We start from the raw sequence: 17,916 nt of genomic DNA, 5'->3' as shown, positions 1-17,916 counted from the left end.
GGTGTGTCTTTTCCTGGGACCTAGCTTAGGGACCTCCCGCAGCGCTGGGAGCCCGTTCCCAGGGACTGGCACTCCCCGGACTGCCCGGGCTTTGTCCTCTGGCCGGCGGCGGCCCCGTGAGGTGGACGCCTCTGCGCCTCCCTCGCCCTGGGTCCGGGCACTCCACTCCCAGGGCCGAAACGTGCCCCGAGTCCGGCTCCCTGTTCTTTCTTCCTCCGCGGCCGTTGAGAGCCGGACTCCTTGCTCCCAGTGGCATTCAGACCCGATCGTTTGTCTGGGCGTTCAGATACCCGGCCCTCCGGCTCGGCCTGGGGGGCGCCCTCCCCGCCAGCCGGCCAGGGGCCTGCACCTCCTCTCTCGCCCTTGCCCTCTCTCTCTCTCTCTCCTGACCGCCCGGGCTCCCGGAGGCCCCCGCGCTGCCTTTCCGGACCCGCAAGCCTCCAAACTTGAGCTGGACTCTGCTTGGCCGGGCGCTCCTTCCCGCCTCCCCTCGCCCGCGGCGTAGCTGTAACTTGGAGTCTCAGCTCCCAACTTCGGGTGATTTTTCTTGGCCATCCTCTCCTCGAGCAAAGTTTCCCGAGCGCAGCCGCCGGCTCTGGGCTTTCGGCCCCCGGCGTCCGCACACGAGGCGCGAGCTCCGCCGCGGCGGAGAAGGGAAGTGGGTGTGCGCACGCAGGAGGGTGTCCGGGAGCAACTCTACCTGGCTTCCCTCCGCCCGCGCTTCCCCGGCCCCTGCGGCCTCCAGACACTCTTGTTTTTTTTTTTTTTTTTTTTAATTTAAAATAATCTTTCATTTTAGGGTCCGCGTGCCGGGGTTGGGGGGAGCAGGGCGCACGTCTGGCTCTTCCCCTCCCCCGCCGCCCCTTCCCTCTCTCCCCGCCAAGCCGCTGCCTCGGCACTCGCTGCGGCCACTGGTGAGCCCGAGGCCCCAGCGCCCCCTCCCCTCCGCCCGCCCCTCCCACGGGGGCCGCGTCTGGCGTCTGCGGAGCCCCCCGCCCGGCACCTCCCCCGCCCCGCACTGGCCATTGGCTTGTCCTGGTCTCTTTTTCATGTCCAGCCCCTGATGTGTGTCCATTGGTGTGAGCTTCCCCTTCCCTCCTCCCCTTCTCTCCTGCTCGCCCTGCCCATGTTTTGTGTGTCTCTGTCCATCCAGACTCCTGACGTTCAAGTTCGCAGGGACGTCACGTCCGCACTTGAACTTGCAGCTCAGGGGGGCTTTTGCCATTTTTTTCATCTCTCTCTCTCTCTCTCCCCCTCTATCTCTCCTCTCTCTCTCTCTTTTTTTTTTTGGTTAAAAAAAAAAAAAAGCCATGACGGCTCTCCCACAATTCATCTTCCCTGCGCCATCTTTGTATTATTTCTAATTTATTTTGGATGTCAAAAGGCACTGATGAAGATATTTTCTCTGGAGTCTCCTTCTTTCTAACCCGGCTCTCCCGATGTGAACCGAGCCGTCGTCCGCCCGCTGCCGCCGCCGCCGCCTCCCGCCCGCCCCGCAGCCCACCATGTCTCGCCGCAAGCAAGGCAAACCCCAGCACTTAAGCAAACGGGAATTCTCGCGTAAGTAACCCAATAATAGTAATAATAATTATTAATAATCACGAGAGCGCGCAGGACGAGAAGCAAGAGAAAGGGGGAGAGAGGGGTGTGTGCATGCATTAAAAAATTTTTTTTTCACGAGAAAAACCTCCGAGAGTCGGGATAAAAGAGATTAAGGGGGGGGGGGACCAACCTCATCCCATCCCGAATCGTAGCCGAATGTACACTTTTGGGATAGCACGAATCTTTTAATTTTATTTAATTTTACAAAAATTTGACTCCTCCTCTTTCCTGCTTTCCTCTGCTTTATTTCGCTTTTCGGAAAGGAATGCAATGATTTCGCCTCCAATTTTGCAAAATAATGAACAATGCTGTGGATGCTAACAACTCTCGTGCAAACCTAAGGGAGGGAACTTGAGGGGAAAGGGGGTTACTTCCACTTACCGTAGGAAGAAAAACGGGGGGTGGGGAGCCCAAGTCAAAAAAAAAAAAAAAAACAAACCACAAAACAATTCCCAGGGAGAAAAGAGGTGAGACTGGCCCTTGGACACCAGCGCGCTCACGGTCAAGTGTGCACTGGGAGGAAAGTAGTCATCTCCACAATAGTGAGAAAGTGGAATTGTGGGAGGGGGGCCCCGGGCGCTCTTGAGTCCGCCGAGTCTGGAGAGGGGCCGCGGCGCCCGGGAGAGCTTGGGCGCCCGGGAAGGACCGGAGCCGCGGCCGGCGCTGCAGCCTTTTGTTCCGGCCCGAGGTGGGTGTTTGCCCCGCTGCCTTTTGTGCCGGCTCCTCGCGCTTGCCCTCCCGCGCCGCCGCCGCCGCCGCCGCCGCCGCCGAAGGGCAGGAGCGAGGGCCGGGGGCCAGTTGAAGAGGGAGGGAGGGCGCTGTGGCTGCTGCCGCCCGGGTTGCCGCTGCCGGCCCCTCCCGGCCGAACCTCAGCGGCGGCGAAAATAGGTGAAAATAAAATAAAAAACATAAAATAAAACAAGGCAACATTTTTTTTTTTTTGCCCCCAGACAGACGCCAAACGCTCCGCCAGCCGTTTGCAGCAACGCTCTCCTCTTTGACTCCCCCACCGCGCCCCCCCCCTACAAATATCTCACAATCTCTAGTAGAGGGGAAAAATACAATTACCCCCTTCACCAAAACCTCTTTAGTTGCAAACTTAGAGCGCCGGCGGCACAGAGAGGGAGCGAGGAACTCCCTCCTCTTACTATTTTTTGGAAGATTTTCAAAAAAAGTGGAAGTGGATTTTGATTGGGAAAAATCTCGTGTCTGAATGTTTACAAGCACCGCGTGTGCGGGAGCCTCCTGCCAACAAACAGACAGAGGACCGAGCGCGGAGCGGCAGGCCGGGAGCGGGCGGCGGCTGCGGCCGGGCCTCGCCGGGGCCTCGCCCGGCCTCGCCGCGCCCCCGCCCCGCCCGGGATCGCCCACCCGGCGCCCGCCGCCAGCCCGCTGGCCCAGCGGCAGGCGGTGCAGCGACTCAGCGCCAGCGGGTCCAGGATCCTCTCTGGCCCCCTAGTACAATGCCCAGACCTCCTCTTGGCCAACCCTACTGCGAAATCGGTTGGGGAGAAACTCATCTTTGCAAAGCATTTTTATTTTGCAAAGCAACCCTAAAAGCGAGTCCTGTCCGTCCCCTACCCGCGACGCATCTTGCCCCCAGCTCGGGGCGGCAGGGAGATCACCACGTGCCTTCCCTGCCCCCCTCCCACAGGGACAAGCATATAACCCTCAGCTCCCGAGCTCGGCCAAGCTAGGTGGGGGTGGGGGGCGGGGCGTGGGGGGGTAGGAGGTAGGGGAGTAGTTGGTTCGAGTATGCTTTTGGGGAGTGTTCGACCCCGGGACTCCAAGCATCCCTCCCTTGAGTTCTTGCTCTCTACCTCGGGCCTGGCTGGATCTGGGGGCCCTTCTGAGTCTGTATAAGGGAGGTGGGGTGGTTAAGTGGGTGGCTGTCTCCTGGCTAACAGAATGCGCCTGGAAAGGCAGGCGGTGGGCGCTAAGGAAAGTTTGGCTGCAAAGGAAAGAAAGGCGTGAGAGGGCCCACTTCCCTCCCCCACCTCATTCATGACCCTTATTTTAATTTTTGCTGCAATTTTAAAGGACCACCCCATATCCAGTTCTGTATGTTTTAAAGGTGTGTGTGTGTGGAGGGGGGGGGGTACGCGTAGGGAATTGAATTTTTCACTGGGTCCTGGAACTTGTCATACACTTCGAAAGCTCCCCCGCCCGGGCACGTTGCGGGGCCCTCCCTCTCCCCACCCCCGCGCATCCCTCCCTCATCGCTCTCCCCCGCCCCCACTCCCCCGGCCGCGCCGGATGCGGAGCAGACGCGGCGCGCGGCGGTGTGAAGTTACAGCCCGGCCAGGTACCGGCGGGAAGGAAGGGCAGTGTTCGCAGCACTCGGGAAAGCCGGGCCCTTCTTCGGAAGGATGCACTGGGGGCTCAAAGGACGGACTGTGGCGTGCAGTCCAGGCTGCTCCCACGTCCCCCACTCTCCCCAGGCCCATCCCGAGGCTCCAGGCTGGGTGGGTTATCCCCTTGGAATCCCCGAGTCTCAGGGCGGGTTTTGGGTTAAGGGGCCAGTTTAAAGTGGGTGCGGTGGTCGCTCCTTTCTAATTTTCTGGGTACGCAGAGGGGGCGGGAGCCATTCTAGTGTTCAGGACCCCCTTTCCCTCCCCCCTGCCCCCATCCCCCGCTTCTAGGGCTGAATGAGCCGTTCGGTCGCTAGGAGGCAGAACAAGATCAAGAAAGCTCAGCGAACTTGAACCTGTACCAGGGCCTCCTCCCCCACCCCCCTCTGCATTTCTCGACCCGGAGGGAAGAGCTTTGCGAGGGTGGGGGTGGGGGAAACGGACGGTTAGGCAGAATTCCCTTTCTCTCCCCCCCACCCCATCACCCCTTCTGTCTTTGTTCTTCGTTTTGACTTTAAAAATGCTTCTGGCCAGGGCTGCGGAGAAGCGTCCGGGCGCGCGGCCGACTCCCCAGTGCACAGGGAGTGGAGCGGGGTGCAGTTTTCGTTCTTTCGGGCAGGCGTTTTTGGTTGGGAGGAAAGAGGAGTGCGCGCTCTCCGGCTTTGGGGCAAGGCCGAAAGCGGGATCCGGCAAGTTTGCACTTAGTCTCCAGGTTCACTTCTCCCACCCCCTCATCCCCGTGCAAAGCGCGGACCGAGGCGGCCGCGGCAGGCTTGCCGGGCGCCTCTGCAGCCCGACCCCCCCCCCACCCCCGCCCCCCAGCTCCCCCGCCTCCTGCAGCTCTCGCCTCCGAGCCCGAAATCACAACAATAGTAATAGTTATCATCATAATGATGCGGGCAAACGGCGTCATTAATAATGAATAACCGCAGCCGCGGCCGCGCTGTGCACACCGGTGCCGGGGATTGCGGGAGAAACGCATTTGCAGAGATCCCTCAAAGTAAAAACTGTGAGCCTGTGGACACAGAATGAATTTCAGGACCCGCGCCTGAGGTGTGTGCGGTGATCCCGAGACAGCGCCAGGGTAACCTGCCGAGTTTTCCAAGCCTCACTTCCCGTGTCTCCACCTGGTGGGCCTGGGGAACCGTCGTCACCCCGCGGCCGGGCAGGACCGGCGTGGAGGCAGCAGTCGGGCCCCGGGGCTGCCCGCCGCCTCCCGCCCCCAGCCCCCGACTCCCGGCTCCGGGCCCCGCGGCCCCGCGGCCGCCGCTGCACGTGTTCGCAGCGAGTGCGGCCGGAGCCTGCGGACAGCACGCTACTCGCTTTGTGCCTCAGAGTCCCCGCGCCCAACTTCACTTTCCGCGGAGCCCACCCCCGCCGAGCCCCCTGCCCCGGGCCTGTCGCCCCTGCCTTCGCTTTTGTTTTTTTTGCCTTTTCTCTCCGCATTTCAGTCTCGGTGTGCTTCCTTACCCTGTTAAGACAATCAAAGAGAAGGACTTGGAAAGCAAACTTGAAGGCAGAGCGCCTTTCCCCCTCCCCCTCCCCAGCAGCCCTTGTTTCTCTTGCTCCTTCCCTACATTTCTTATAAGGCTTTTTTTTTTTTTTTTTTAAATTTATTCCTTTGCAACTGCTGAGAGAGGAAAGACATCTCAGTTCAGCGGCTGGGGCATTGAGACGTTTCAGTCAGTCTTGCTGTTTGAACGCAGAAGCGTTTTATTTTGTATTTCTTTTTCCCCTTGTAGAGAATTCACGGCTAATTATTATGATTATTTGCCCACTCCCTTCCACTTCAATCCTGGACTCCCTGCTTTGTAGCCAGCGCTTAGGCCGGAGCTTAGAAACGCCAGTTTTGTGGGGGTGAAGGAGGATGGAATTGAATTGAGGGAGGGGGTAAAATGGCTGAGGTTAGGAATGTTTTTAGGGAAAGGGGAATTTGCATTAAAATACAGAGAAATTATCAGAGCCCAGAAAGGAAATGTTGATTGCCACTGAGAAAAGATGTCAATGCAAATCAGTAGATTACACCAAGAGAATTGTATTTTCATATTTTCTTTGTGCCTCACTTCGTCTGATTTTTAATAATGTAGCAGCAACGATAAGAACACATTTTGGTATTTCTCTGAACATCACCAGCCAAATGTTTAGTAGAGAGCCTGATGTTAAAGGTATTTCATACATTAGGATATAATTCTTGTTAATTAGCAATAATTTACGTTAAGAGCATAGAAAATGTTGAGGTTATAGGTTTTATATCTGTACATTTGATCATCTTGTTATTTTCAAGAACTTTGCCTCCTATAAAATTAATTAGGTGAAATGTGGAGGTGTAATCAGCAACCTCTGAATTACCACTTCATTTCCTGGTTTTGATTGTAAATCAGTTCAGTCACTACATTTAGAAGACTTTAACCAAGTCTGTTTTGTACCGCGTTACCTTTAACTGTTTGATACCTACGAGAGTATCTTCTTTTGCTCCCAAATAATATTTCCAGTTTCAGAAATGTGTCAGGGCTTGGGGATAAAGAACAAATCCTAACGATGGAGTTTAAAAAAATGTTTTTTTTTTTTCCCCAAGGTTCTATGTACTGCTAACTTTTAAAAAATGAGGTATTTCTCCTCAGTCTTTCTTCAATCTGTAAACCTCTGAACTTGCAGTTAATGCTGAACAACAACCAAAAAAGCCACATTTGTTAATGTGTACTTAAAATCCTTAATTCAAATAGGAGGAATCTTGGCGAATAACTTCCTTATTCAGTTCCTCCCTTGTCACAATGAAAGCAAGCAGGGGAAAGATGACATAGACGCATAATGCAAAAGCACTTCTGTTTGTCTCCTTTTATTTGGAAAGTATGCATGTGTATCTATCTTTCGGTCAGTATGTTGGGCAAAGAAATGCAAGTGCTTACTTTTCTGTCTTTATTAGTAGGAATATAACCTTCATATTCCTGTGGTGACCTTATGTTAAATTAGGAGGAGTACCAGAGGCTAGAAATTATGACATGTCCTAGTTGAGCACAGGTGCAGCTAGACAGGGCTCTCTCAATATTATTTCACCCAGCACATCTGGGAGTTACTCCAGATCTTCCCCCTCAGTATTCAGCCTGGGTAGGGTTGAAATAAATTTAACCTGAGTTCACTGGATTTTTGCACTTTATCAAAATCTGTTCCAATATTCTACACTCAAATTAAAATCTATTTTTTGATTCTCTGTGGCTTTAAGTTCATTAAATGTGAAATTGGCAGCTTGCTAAAGAAGGTCAGACTGATTAACTGTTTAAGACTTGTACATTTTCTGCTTCAGTTTTATTAACTGGCAGCATCCTGGATGTATTCTGTGTTTTGTAAATTTTTTTTTTGGTGATGGAGTAAGTAAGCGTAAGGTTTCAGGAGCAGAGGCTTACTCTCATTTCCCCGTTGGAAGTTTAAAAAATGATAGAAGCTGTTCAGATACATGCTTGAGTATTTTGGTGCAAAGTTTTTTTTTTTTTTTTAATTTAAAGAAACAGGAATGAAAGACATATCTACCTTGTTGTACCATCCACTGGTGATCATGTGTACAGAAATAGTCCCATAATGAAGCATTTTGGAGCTCATTCAGAAAATTAGTCAACTTTGACAACATTAGACAAAGTATTTCAAGTCTTAAGAAAAGACTTCTCAGCCTTGATCTGAAATGTGGCGTTTGCTTGACCATTCTGATTTTTATGTGATGGGGGCCACCAAGTACAAACATGTTTAGAATATTTTAGGCATTCCTTTCTTCAGAATGAAAAAATGACTAATTGGCTTATTTTCTTAAGTACTCAAAAGTATCCCATTTAGCTAATGTGTCTGAGAAGAATTGCCAGTGAATTTGGTATTTGTTTGATTTTGTGGCACTGCTGAGAGTGAGATCAGAAAGGTTTTTGGCAGTGTGGGTTATACTGCTTTATGATTATTATTTAGATCCGTTTCACAGGTGAATGCAATCTTTTTCTTATCACGGCAGTGTAAATACGGCACGTTTTCTGTGTGATGTAGTAGCTTTCTAATTTATGAAGCCATATCTCTGTATATTTTGAGTGTATATGTTCACACACAAAGAGGATGTGTGTGTGTGTTTATTCACCTCTCCTTTTATTCTTGGGCACAATAGACAACTTACTGTATAGGAAAAAAGAAACAAATTTGGTTTCAATCCATGTTTTTACCAGTTCTTTGGGGGTGGTTATTATTTAGGCTTACGTTATGTTTCTGTGCTAACTATTTAAATAACAGTCACATTCTTTCTAAACTTACAAACCGGACACTGTTGTGTGTGTGCGTGTGTTATGTATATATGTGTGTGTAGTTCTCCATGGTAGTATGCAGGTCAGGCAGTTTTCTTTAACTATATGATGGTTTACCTCTATGATAAATTTGCTTTCTTGTTGTCAGTTTCCACACCCGTGTATGTTTCAGGTGCTCACTTGTTTTTCTGAAACTTAAATGGAGGAGCCTAGAAACCCTTTACATAATGTGCTGGGGTGGGATGGGGTTGAGAATGTATTTCCCCCTTTCCTCTCCCTTCTGGCCCTCTAATAATTGTGCTTTTGTTTCTTCAACCACAGCCGAGCCTCTTGAAGCCATTCTTACAGATGATGAACCGGACCACGGACCTTTGGGAGCCCCAGAAGGGGACCACGACCTCCTCACGTGTGGGCAGTGCCAGATGAACTTCCCGTTGGGGGACATTCTCATTTTTATCGAGCACAAACGGAAACAATGCAATGGCAGCCTCTGCTTAGAAAAAGCTGTGGATAAGCCACCTTCCCCTTCACCAATCGAGATGAAAAAAGCATCCAATCCCGTGGAGGTTGGCATCCAGGTCACGCCAGAGGATGACGATTGTTTATCAACGTCATCTAGAGGAATTTGCCCCAAACAGGAACACATAGCAGGTAAATGAGAAGCAAGGAGAAAAGCTGTTTGCATGTTTTCTTTTCATTTTCAGAGGCACTGTAGCCATGCACTAAGGAGTGGTGAAGTGCTTTCTGTGTTTCTCCATGTGACAGTCCATGACAGCCCTGTAACGTTCAAGTAATCATTCCTATGGCTTATGTCCAGAACACACAAAAATAAATATTTCCCACTTCACTTGAGTCAGATGTAGGCAGGATAGGTTACACACACCTGATACCCTCTCTCTGGATCTACTGATTCTGAATTTCTTTCCTTTTCTCTCTCCTCCTCATTTTGAAGTGTCAAGCCTTACTACACCTAGCCCAGTTTCCAAGGCCCATTTCCAACCCTGGTGATAAGTCAGAGGCAGAGGGGCTATATGGGCATTTGTAGTTCGGCCAGTAACATGTTTGGGTCAGAATACCTGATCAGGCTTCCCTAGTGGTGCAGTTTGTTCTCGAGGCTTCCGTGACGTTCGGTGGGCTGGAGGGGCATTTTGGAGGGACTGGAAAGAGTTAACTGAGCTTCGGGGCTAGCCTTGGATCCATATTGGCTGTCAGCCCGTATGGGGCTGTAATTAAACACAGCCCCGTGGTGGGATGACACCGTGACCTTGACTTTAAGATGCCATTTTCAACTGGCCAGGCCAGAGTAGAGAGGGCAGTTGCTGAAGCGCACAGACATGCTTACTCGAAAAGTTTAAGGGCATGTTGGAAATTTCAAAAGGTTGGTTTGACAGGAACGGCTGCTCCTTGCAGCCTGCCTCCTCAGCTAAATGATAAATGCTTCTTTGTGCTCTCTCTTGTCTCTGATGTGGTTTTGACAGATGTATCTTGATTTTGTTTGTGGTTTATACAACCACATGTCACCCTTACAAATGTCCAGTCCAGACTTCACTGTTTCTGCTGTAACACAATGTTAAAATTCTCTTGGAAAAATACATATACACATTCAACAGCCTTGCTTCCTCTGGTTAATTTTAGCAGAAAGGTAGCTAGAGGTATGGGTTTCTCAGCAGCACAAGGGAAAGGAATTAACCACTACAGAGGGACTTAAATCCCTACTCTGAATGATAATCAACAACACTATATAGTGACTCTTAAAACATTTTAATAAATGAAACAACAATGATTTAACGTACAAGATGAAGTGAATGCGGATTCTGTAGTGACAAAACCGGCATGTCCGAATCACTTTCTCTACTTCCCTTGCCCCTGCCCCCAACAGGCAGAAGGTTTGTTTAGATTTAGGAAGGGTAGTGCATAGAATCAGTTGATGCCCTGGAACTTGTCCCTCCGACTGAGTTTGACCAGAAAGTTGAACTGTAGTGGGTCAGTGGTCCAGAGGGGATTAAATGTTGTATCATTTCTCCTCCCCTCTCTGGAATTTGCTCATTAAAATCAAATGTGGCATTTTCTTTCTTTTTTAATGCTTCCTGCAATAGCACCCAGATACTTTACCTTTAGTAAAACAAGAAAGCTGCTGCCAGGGAAGCTGTGTTTACAAACTGTTTTCTTGAATCCATCCCATGTAGCTTATATGCCATGCAGGTTACAATTTTATCTGTTCCCCCAACCCCCGGTAGGATATGGTGGTGACCATTTCCATGTGCTGCCTTGTGACTGGAAGGAAAATGTACAGAAGTGTAAGGCATGATTAATGAAGCTAGAGCAAGCGGAAGGAGATTTGGTCTTCGGAGATCCAAAGCCTTTCTAAATCTCCAAATATGGAGTAACACTTGCGTGATGTAACATCGTATTTACATATCGAGCCGCTCGTTTAAAAAGACAAAACACAGTGTCTGTCAAGCAAGAATTAAAACCACTTTTTACTGAGGTCCCAAGTAGGTTATTCAGTCTCCGATTAACCAGCTTGAACATTCTGTCCCTCTGTACTTACTGGAGAAATCTAAAAGCTGGTGGGGGGAGGCCCTATAGTGAAGGCTTTTCACTGTCACAGTTGTAAATCTATGTAGGGAAAGATGAGATTTTCCTGAATTCTCTGGTGGTCATAAAGATTCTTTTTTTTTTTTTTTAAGGAGTAGTACTGTAAGAGAGCTCAAAGAAGGACCCCCTCCACACAAAAAGCACATTTAAGATATATTTTATAGGGCTAATGCTAAGCAATTTCGCTGAGATGAAAAGCTACCTAAGCTATCTAAGATATTCAGTGGGTGCACCAGTGCTGCGACCCAGGTGAGGTAAACCTTTCATGCACGAATAATTACGAAGTCTTGATTCCTTTCATTGTGTTTAATCACCTGTTCCCACCCTGGAATTGGCTGAACATAAATAGCGTGGTCACATCTCAAAGCGAGATGTCAGTAACTAGAATCACGACTTCTCATAATTCACGGTAATGAATTAAGAGTTTCCTATGGTGAAATTAACATTCTGCCATTGCACGTAAATTAAGATGCCCTGGCTCTCAGGTGCCTCTGAAGTGAAGTTCTGGAAGACGGCTGTGTACTCGCAGCCCATTTCTCTCAAGTGCATCTTCACCATTCCAAGTCTGCTTTTCTTTTTATGGTGAGGAAGGAAACAATAAGAGTAATCATTCAGTAGATATTTGAATTGTGTCACACACAAAAATGAGAAGCAATGCTCTGTATTAGGAAAGAGATATATTGATGAATCTCTAGAAGAATATGTTTGGCAACTGTATAAAAGGTAGTTGTTTAAACGTGCTGTGTAGGAAAGGCTTTATTAAAGTGGTGTAAGTTGGATACGAGCTTACTGTGTGCTCTGTGCTATCTTATAGGCAGGAAGCTGGAATCAAACAGCGACAGATCTTCTTCCTGAGATAAATAAAGCTTAGAGTTTGGGCTTTCACACAGGAGGTTGAGTGGAGTTCTTTAAATCTTCAGTAAGATGCCATGCGTTTTGGCTGTACATAGACCTCTCAAAGCCGAGTATTTTTTAGTGAGGATAATTTTTACCAGGTTGAATGTACACTTGTATGTTGTTCAGGTTGTTTTTTTTCATTTTATTCAAATATTCAAGATTGTGGGATTATGATCCACTGAGACCCCTGAAGTAGTGTTAATTTAACTGAAAACCAGCAGGTTGTACTGTGCAGGGCCCAGTTCATCAGTGTGTGTGTCAAATATCCACTATTGGATATCAGCAGTCTTTGACTGGCAGTCAGGACTTTTAATTGGGGTTTGGTTTTGTTTCCTAGTCTCATGTTTTATGAGGGGGGCAAGTATTCATTGAAGATTAGTGACTGTGGAACTGCTGTTCACTTATAGAAAAGGCCAAAAAATATTATCCCACAGTGTCAGCTTTGAGGTTTTGGCTTATTGCACATAGAAATCTTTAAATTAGGGTTGAGCTGTCATAAAGTTAGCTTTTTGAGAGAGTGGCAGAAAATATGATGAGTCCTGTGAACTGTCAAGCAGTCTGTTGCTAGCTAACATTTTTTCTCTTTAAAATCAAGAGCATAGGCATTGATATCAGGGTATTTAAAAATTATTTGCCTAGACAATACACCTCATACCTAGATAATAATATGTAAGGCAGAAGCTCTGTGGAAGGAAAAGTACCAGTTCAATCCAGAAATATATAAACATGTTACTTAAAGGTAAATCAAGTATAACATACTCATGCTTTTCAGAATTTAAAAACTCAACTTGCCTTTTCTTTTTGTACCCATTTGAATTCTTTTCCTATCTCAGACTGAACTGGAGGATGTACTTTATGATATAATTGTAAATGAGACTATAAATTATAGTATCCTATTATAACCTATTTTTCATTTCTCTTTATTTGTGTGATTCTGAATAAAAACCACTGACTTCTAAAGTGAATTTTTAGTGTGGCAGCTACAAAAAATGACAAGCAAACAAAAAAATCCCCAGTATACTGGTGAACATTTTATTTAACCTTCACACCCAGAGAATAAAGAATATTGTTTCTTAATAAATACCTAGGATTTTCACTGGGAGCCCATGTTTGCGAGGCCATTACCCAAAGGCTCATGTTCATGAGACTGGGAGTCCTATATACAAGATGTATTTGTAAATAAGACAGAGAAAGGTTGTGAACTGGCAGCTTGGATGTTTTGTCAAAGTACAATGTCAGAGAAACTCTTTCTAAGACAAATTGTAAATAGAACTGTCACAGCGATTGCATGATTGAGCCGCAGAAGTGTCTTACAATTGTTGGCATTGTCAGAGGACTTTTGAAAGCTTAATTAAACACAGTGGCCCGCATGGCTGCTAAATTTACTTGGGCAAGCCAAAAAGAAAAAAAATCTAAAATGTGGAAGATCCCAAAGATCCCAAAGTTCTGTGTCACCCTTTTGGTGACACAGAAAAGATGCATTGTGCATTTTCCTAGTTGTCTTTTATAAATACTAGTTTTGAGAACAGGGCCACGTGATATGAAGATCGTCCTGTGTGTGATGTGGAGATTGTGTTAGTTTTTCTGTCTCCTGCTGTTACAGACAGTTAATGTAAAAATGGCCTTTTATTGGAAACACAAATATGTATTCACTTCAAGAACAGGAGCAGGGGGGAAGTTTCCCTCCCATTCTCTGTGTTTATTCTATGAAGGCTTAAAAAAAAAAAACAGTACTGTAATTTCTCAAATCACGCCATTTCTAGTTTTGTTGCAAGTTGAGCCTTTTACTTTTAAAGGATCTGAAATCTGCTTTGCACACCTTCCTCCTGGTGAGTGTGGCATTTAATTGTGGAGCTGCCCATGGGTTGGAAAATGCAACTGGGTCTAGACATGTGCAGGCAGAGTTAGAACAGCAAACCTTAAGCTCAGGGAAGAGGTGCGTTGGATGCATATTAATGGCACATTGTAGAATCCTGGAAAATCATCATTTCATACTGCTGTCTCAGTTTGGCTAATGTGGGGGACAGGGACAGGAATATATAGCAGATGTGCAAAACCTAAGGAGGCATTTTTCAGAATTTTGTGATTTCTTAGCGAAAGTGTTTCAAAAAGAAGAATAGGTGAGTGGTGGCCTTGCACACTAGTCAGTGAGAAAGGAAGAAAGTTTTGGCTTTCGTCTGGGAGAAAATGTGAAATTTAACTGAAGTAGCACAGTTAGGGCGATGCACCAAGATTGCGTCACTCGTTGTTAATTTAATCTACTCTGGTTGGTCTGTTCACACCCTTTATTGCACAAAGAAATCATTTGACAAAATTTACCCCAAGCCCAAGTCTGTTTTTACATACAGTAGTACCAGCTTTGTGCAATAAAAGGCACTTAGCATCAAATCGGACCCAGCCTGGCACCTTGCCACTTTTTTAGCACGAGATTTAATCACCAAGGATCTTTAGTACCTTTCTGCTTGTTCAGATTTCATTTGGGTCATGGTTATGTCAGCAGTGTTATTATTACAAGGATTAAAAAAAAATTTAAACTTAGGGTCCATTTTTAACACTATCTCAAATCAAGCGGGTTTTTATTTTATGTGTCAATTTGGAAGACATTAATAAATTCATAAAATATATTCAGACTATATAATTTAATGGATAATGACTAGTATTTTTATTTGTAATACCAATGGGAAATTGGCCATTGTCTCTCTCCCTTCCCTGTTCTCTCCTCCTACCCAGGTAAATAAGTCCTTAAAATGCTTCTCCCCTTTCCTTCCAGGGGATAGAGCTCTGGCCAATATCAGTAAATTTACCTTTGTAATTTGTCGTGTAGGTTTTGCAAAAATGACCTAATTAATTTGAGCATGGACCACATTACTGCTACTAGAGTCATTTTGTGTCACTAACTTAATTTCTAGGAAATGTAACCTGACAAATAAGAATGCTTTAGCTCTCCACATGTGCTCCTAGGAACCAAAGGCAGATTTAAAATAATAATAATAAAAAAATGCCAGCATTATGAAAGCCAGTATGCTTGATGCCAAACTCAATTTGAAGCCAGTAAACATCAGACTGGATTTCTAATCAGTTTTAGAATGTAACGTATTCCATATTGGGTTCACTGGAATTTGTCTCTCTGCTTTTTACTGGCCAGCTGCACTCCCTATGCATTTTTAAAACATTTCAGCAATGGCTTTTGCTGTTCTTAGCAGGGTTAGTAACTTAGGGTCTATTTCTGAGCTCATTCGTCATTCTGCGATGGCATCGAGTTAGGTTGGCAAGGGAAGGATTTGAGGCTTGGGGGGTGGTGAGGTCACTTCTGACCCCAGCAGGGAATAGGTGAGCTTCATTTGCCTTTACAATAGGCGCACAGCTACTGCACCTTGGAAGATCTCTCAGGTGCCGCTCAGATGGGCGCATGTAAATGCCCTGTCAGTTGCGGAGCTGGAATATTAATGCTTCTTCCACCAGCGCACCATAATAAAGCTGTACACAGCAAGCTTAATATGCAGCCAGTCTGGGGAATTGTGTAAACTTAGATAGCCCAGTGTGAAAGACAGCGATGTAAAAATGCTGGCTCTGCCACAGTTTCCATTCTTGTTCTCCTTTGATCTAGAGCAAAATGAAAACATCATCCTTGCCTCCTCTTGGAGTTGTCTCCCCGACTCTGCCACCTCCCAGTCCCCCACCCGAATTTCTTTGCATGTGCTGGTATGGAGAAAAGCGACATAATTTGTTTCATATGGTTAATTACAGGCGTTTGAATATTTAAAATTTTAAATAGCCACAGTTCCAGCTTTTCCTGTTAAAAGTATGTGATTTGAACAAAGGGAGTACAGTGTAAATATTTGTGGTGATTTGCAACACCCCTCTTTCCCCATTAAACACACGCACACATACGCACACATGCACACGTGCTCATACATTCAGTTTAAATCTAGCTCTGACTTAAAGGACTTCTGTACTTTCACTTGTATTTTTTTTTTTAAACCAACTCTCAACTGGAACTCCATTAAAATATTTTGCCATTATTTTTAAGTCCACTGTTGCTTGAGGTTTTAAAGAGGATTTTTATAATGTGTTCATTTAACAGAATCAACAGCTGTCAGAGCCAGTTGTGGGAAATCCACAAAATGTACAAAGAAAAATACACACGTTTCCTGAAACAAAACACTTGGAAAAATAAGCTGCCAAGAACTGGAGAATGAGGAGTTTGCAGACAGGGCACCAGAGTGTTTCACCTCTCCATTCACCCTGGAGACTGATGTGAGCCGGTCTGATGCAATGCCGCTGGAAGGCTTACCTGCACAGGTTACTGCTCTGAGCTAGAGCCTCGCTAGGGGCTAGGCCAGGCCACAGCTTGCTCACTCTCTGCCTTCCTTTTTTCTTTTTGATCTCTTTAGATAGATAAAAGACCAAGTTCTTGGAACTCTAGACAACAAATTATAGCCACTAAAGTTGAGATGATCAGGTTTAAACTTCCTGTAAAAGAGGCGAGAAGACGCTGTGCACACCCTTTTCCACTTTTCCAGATAGGGTTGGCAGCATGTTACTCAGAATTGAATTGGCCCGCCAGGGAATTCCCAGTGGGGACCTGGAGCAGGCCTGTTGATGAAGGGGATACCTGGGGACCTGTGGTCACTCACAATGAGTTTCTGTTTGTGTCTTTGCTGTTGTTAGCATGAGTGATGAACAATTACACCTACAATTTGATCTCAGTTTTAGATAGAGGTGAGTCCATTGGTTTAAAAATTCCCATTAAAATGAAGAATGGAATTATTGTGAAACCTGCAGAGGTGCTTTCAGAAAGAACACAGGTGCTGTGGTGTTCCCCTTCTTTCTCTGCTTTCTAGTTTATTTTGGAATTTTCTTTAAAAAAATGGGGAAACCTCCTGCTAAGCATCGGGGCATTTACATTTATATTCATCAGTTGTTCATTTTCTTGATATGTAATGATGCATAAAGAAGTGCAGAAAAAAAATCACATCTGTCAATTTTTAGGAAAATCAAGTGTAGCTTGGATTCCTGCCTTAGCTGCAGCATGAGGCACTATGTCCCATATCTGCTTTTTAGGTTTCAAATATGGAGTTTCTCTTTGGGTCACAAAAAATATCTGAAGCATTTCCTCCTACTGACTCAGGGGATACCATGATGTCATGATTTATTTACATTTAGGAGCAACTTGCAATAAGCCATTTACTGCCCATTTTGCCCCCACCCCTATCTTTGAGTTCATAGTTAAAACAATGCCCTAACAGTGTTAAAATTTAAATCTCATGAGTTTTTCTCTCCTACTCTATCCCATCCTAAGATTAAAAAAAATTATTCTTTTACATTTAAAAGTGAACATTGGCTACTGAAGAATGATTTAAAGGCTGAGAAAAATTTTAATAATAAATCTTAACCTTCTCATGTTATGTTTTTGTTATGTTAAGGAGAAAAAAATCAATAAGGAAAAATTTAATTCTGATAAAGATACTCTTGGATCTTTGAAAACAACTGCTGTCCTTTTAACTAAAACATTTGAGCAGCTTCAAAGACTATGTATTTCTTCTGATCTTGGAGCTGTGTGACTGGTAGCAAGAAAGAAAAAAAAATCTTATTCTACATACAAGTGGATTGCTTAACAAGTCTGCACAGACACGTACTTGTTTGTACAATAGAGATAAAAATTCCTGTATAAAAATAATTCAGCTGCTGACAGCAGGCATTGTTGTGGGACCTGTCTTTTGTGCTTGTCCCAGCTCCAGGCCCCTCCCCCACTATCTGCTTGGGGCAGCCTGCTGCCTGCAGACTCCTGACCAGAAGTTAATTGCTGTATATTAAATATATAGGTATTGTATCTAAAGAGGAATATCTTGGGCCTTCCTATGTGCATTCCACTCTTCTTTCTGATGGGATTGTGGCACTGCCAGCAGGGGGGTGGCGGGCAAAGACTCTAATAGGGAAAATGACTTGAAGGCAGTTAGGGGAAATTTGGCCTTCAACTCCCATTTGCTCTGCAGTGTAGCATCGGTTTCTAAACTTTTGTTTTTAATCTAATTCTGATTTACTCTGTCACATCCCATATCAACCCTCATTGAACTCTACTCATGTAGAGTAACATTAGTGTCAAACAGAATTGGTCAGGACTGCGGACCTGTGGTTCATACAGATGGTCGTGAATGCAGGTCCCGTGAAGCTCTGCCTCCTATTCTTTCTAATAAACG

The 17,916-nt window shown here is 46.0% G+C and overlaps 1 protein-coding gene across 15 annotated transcripts in view; it reads left to right on the top strand.

The window, feature by feature from the left end:
* The first annotated feature begins 361 nt into the window (after positions 1 to 361).
* Positions 362 to 17,916, top strand: part of BCL11A (BCL11 transcription factor A) — a 102,303-nt gene continuing 84,748 nt past the window's right edge. For 2 of the 15 annotated variants that reach the window (XM_070798715.1, XM_019970198.2), the window contains exons 1-2: positions 364 to 1,560; positions 8,543 to 8,872. In XM_070798715.1, the coding sequence (XP_070654816.1) occupies positions 1,506 to 1,560; positions 8,543 to 8,872 (385 nt within the window). In that variant the 5' untranslated portion in view covers positions 364 to 1,505. Of the gene's footprint in view, positions 1,561 to 3,838; positions 3,908 to 4,853; positions 5,007 to 8,542; positions 8,873 to 17,916 lie in introns of those variants that run through there. The other 13 variants (XM_070798720.1, XM_070798711.1, XM_070798713.1 and 10 more) reach the window with 12 other exon arrangements.

Source organism: Bos indicus, chromosome 11 (genome assembly GCF_029378745.1).
Source record: "Bos indicus isolate NIAB-ARS_2022 breed Sahiwal x Tharparkar chromosome 11, NIAB-ARS_B.indTharparkar_mat_pri_1.0, whole genome shotgun sequence".
Classification (NCBI taxonomy): Eukaryota; Metazoa; Chordata; class Mammalia; order Artiodactyla; family Bovidae; genus Bos; species Bos indicus.
This window is presented reverse-complemented; position numbering and strand designations above follow the sequence as displayed.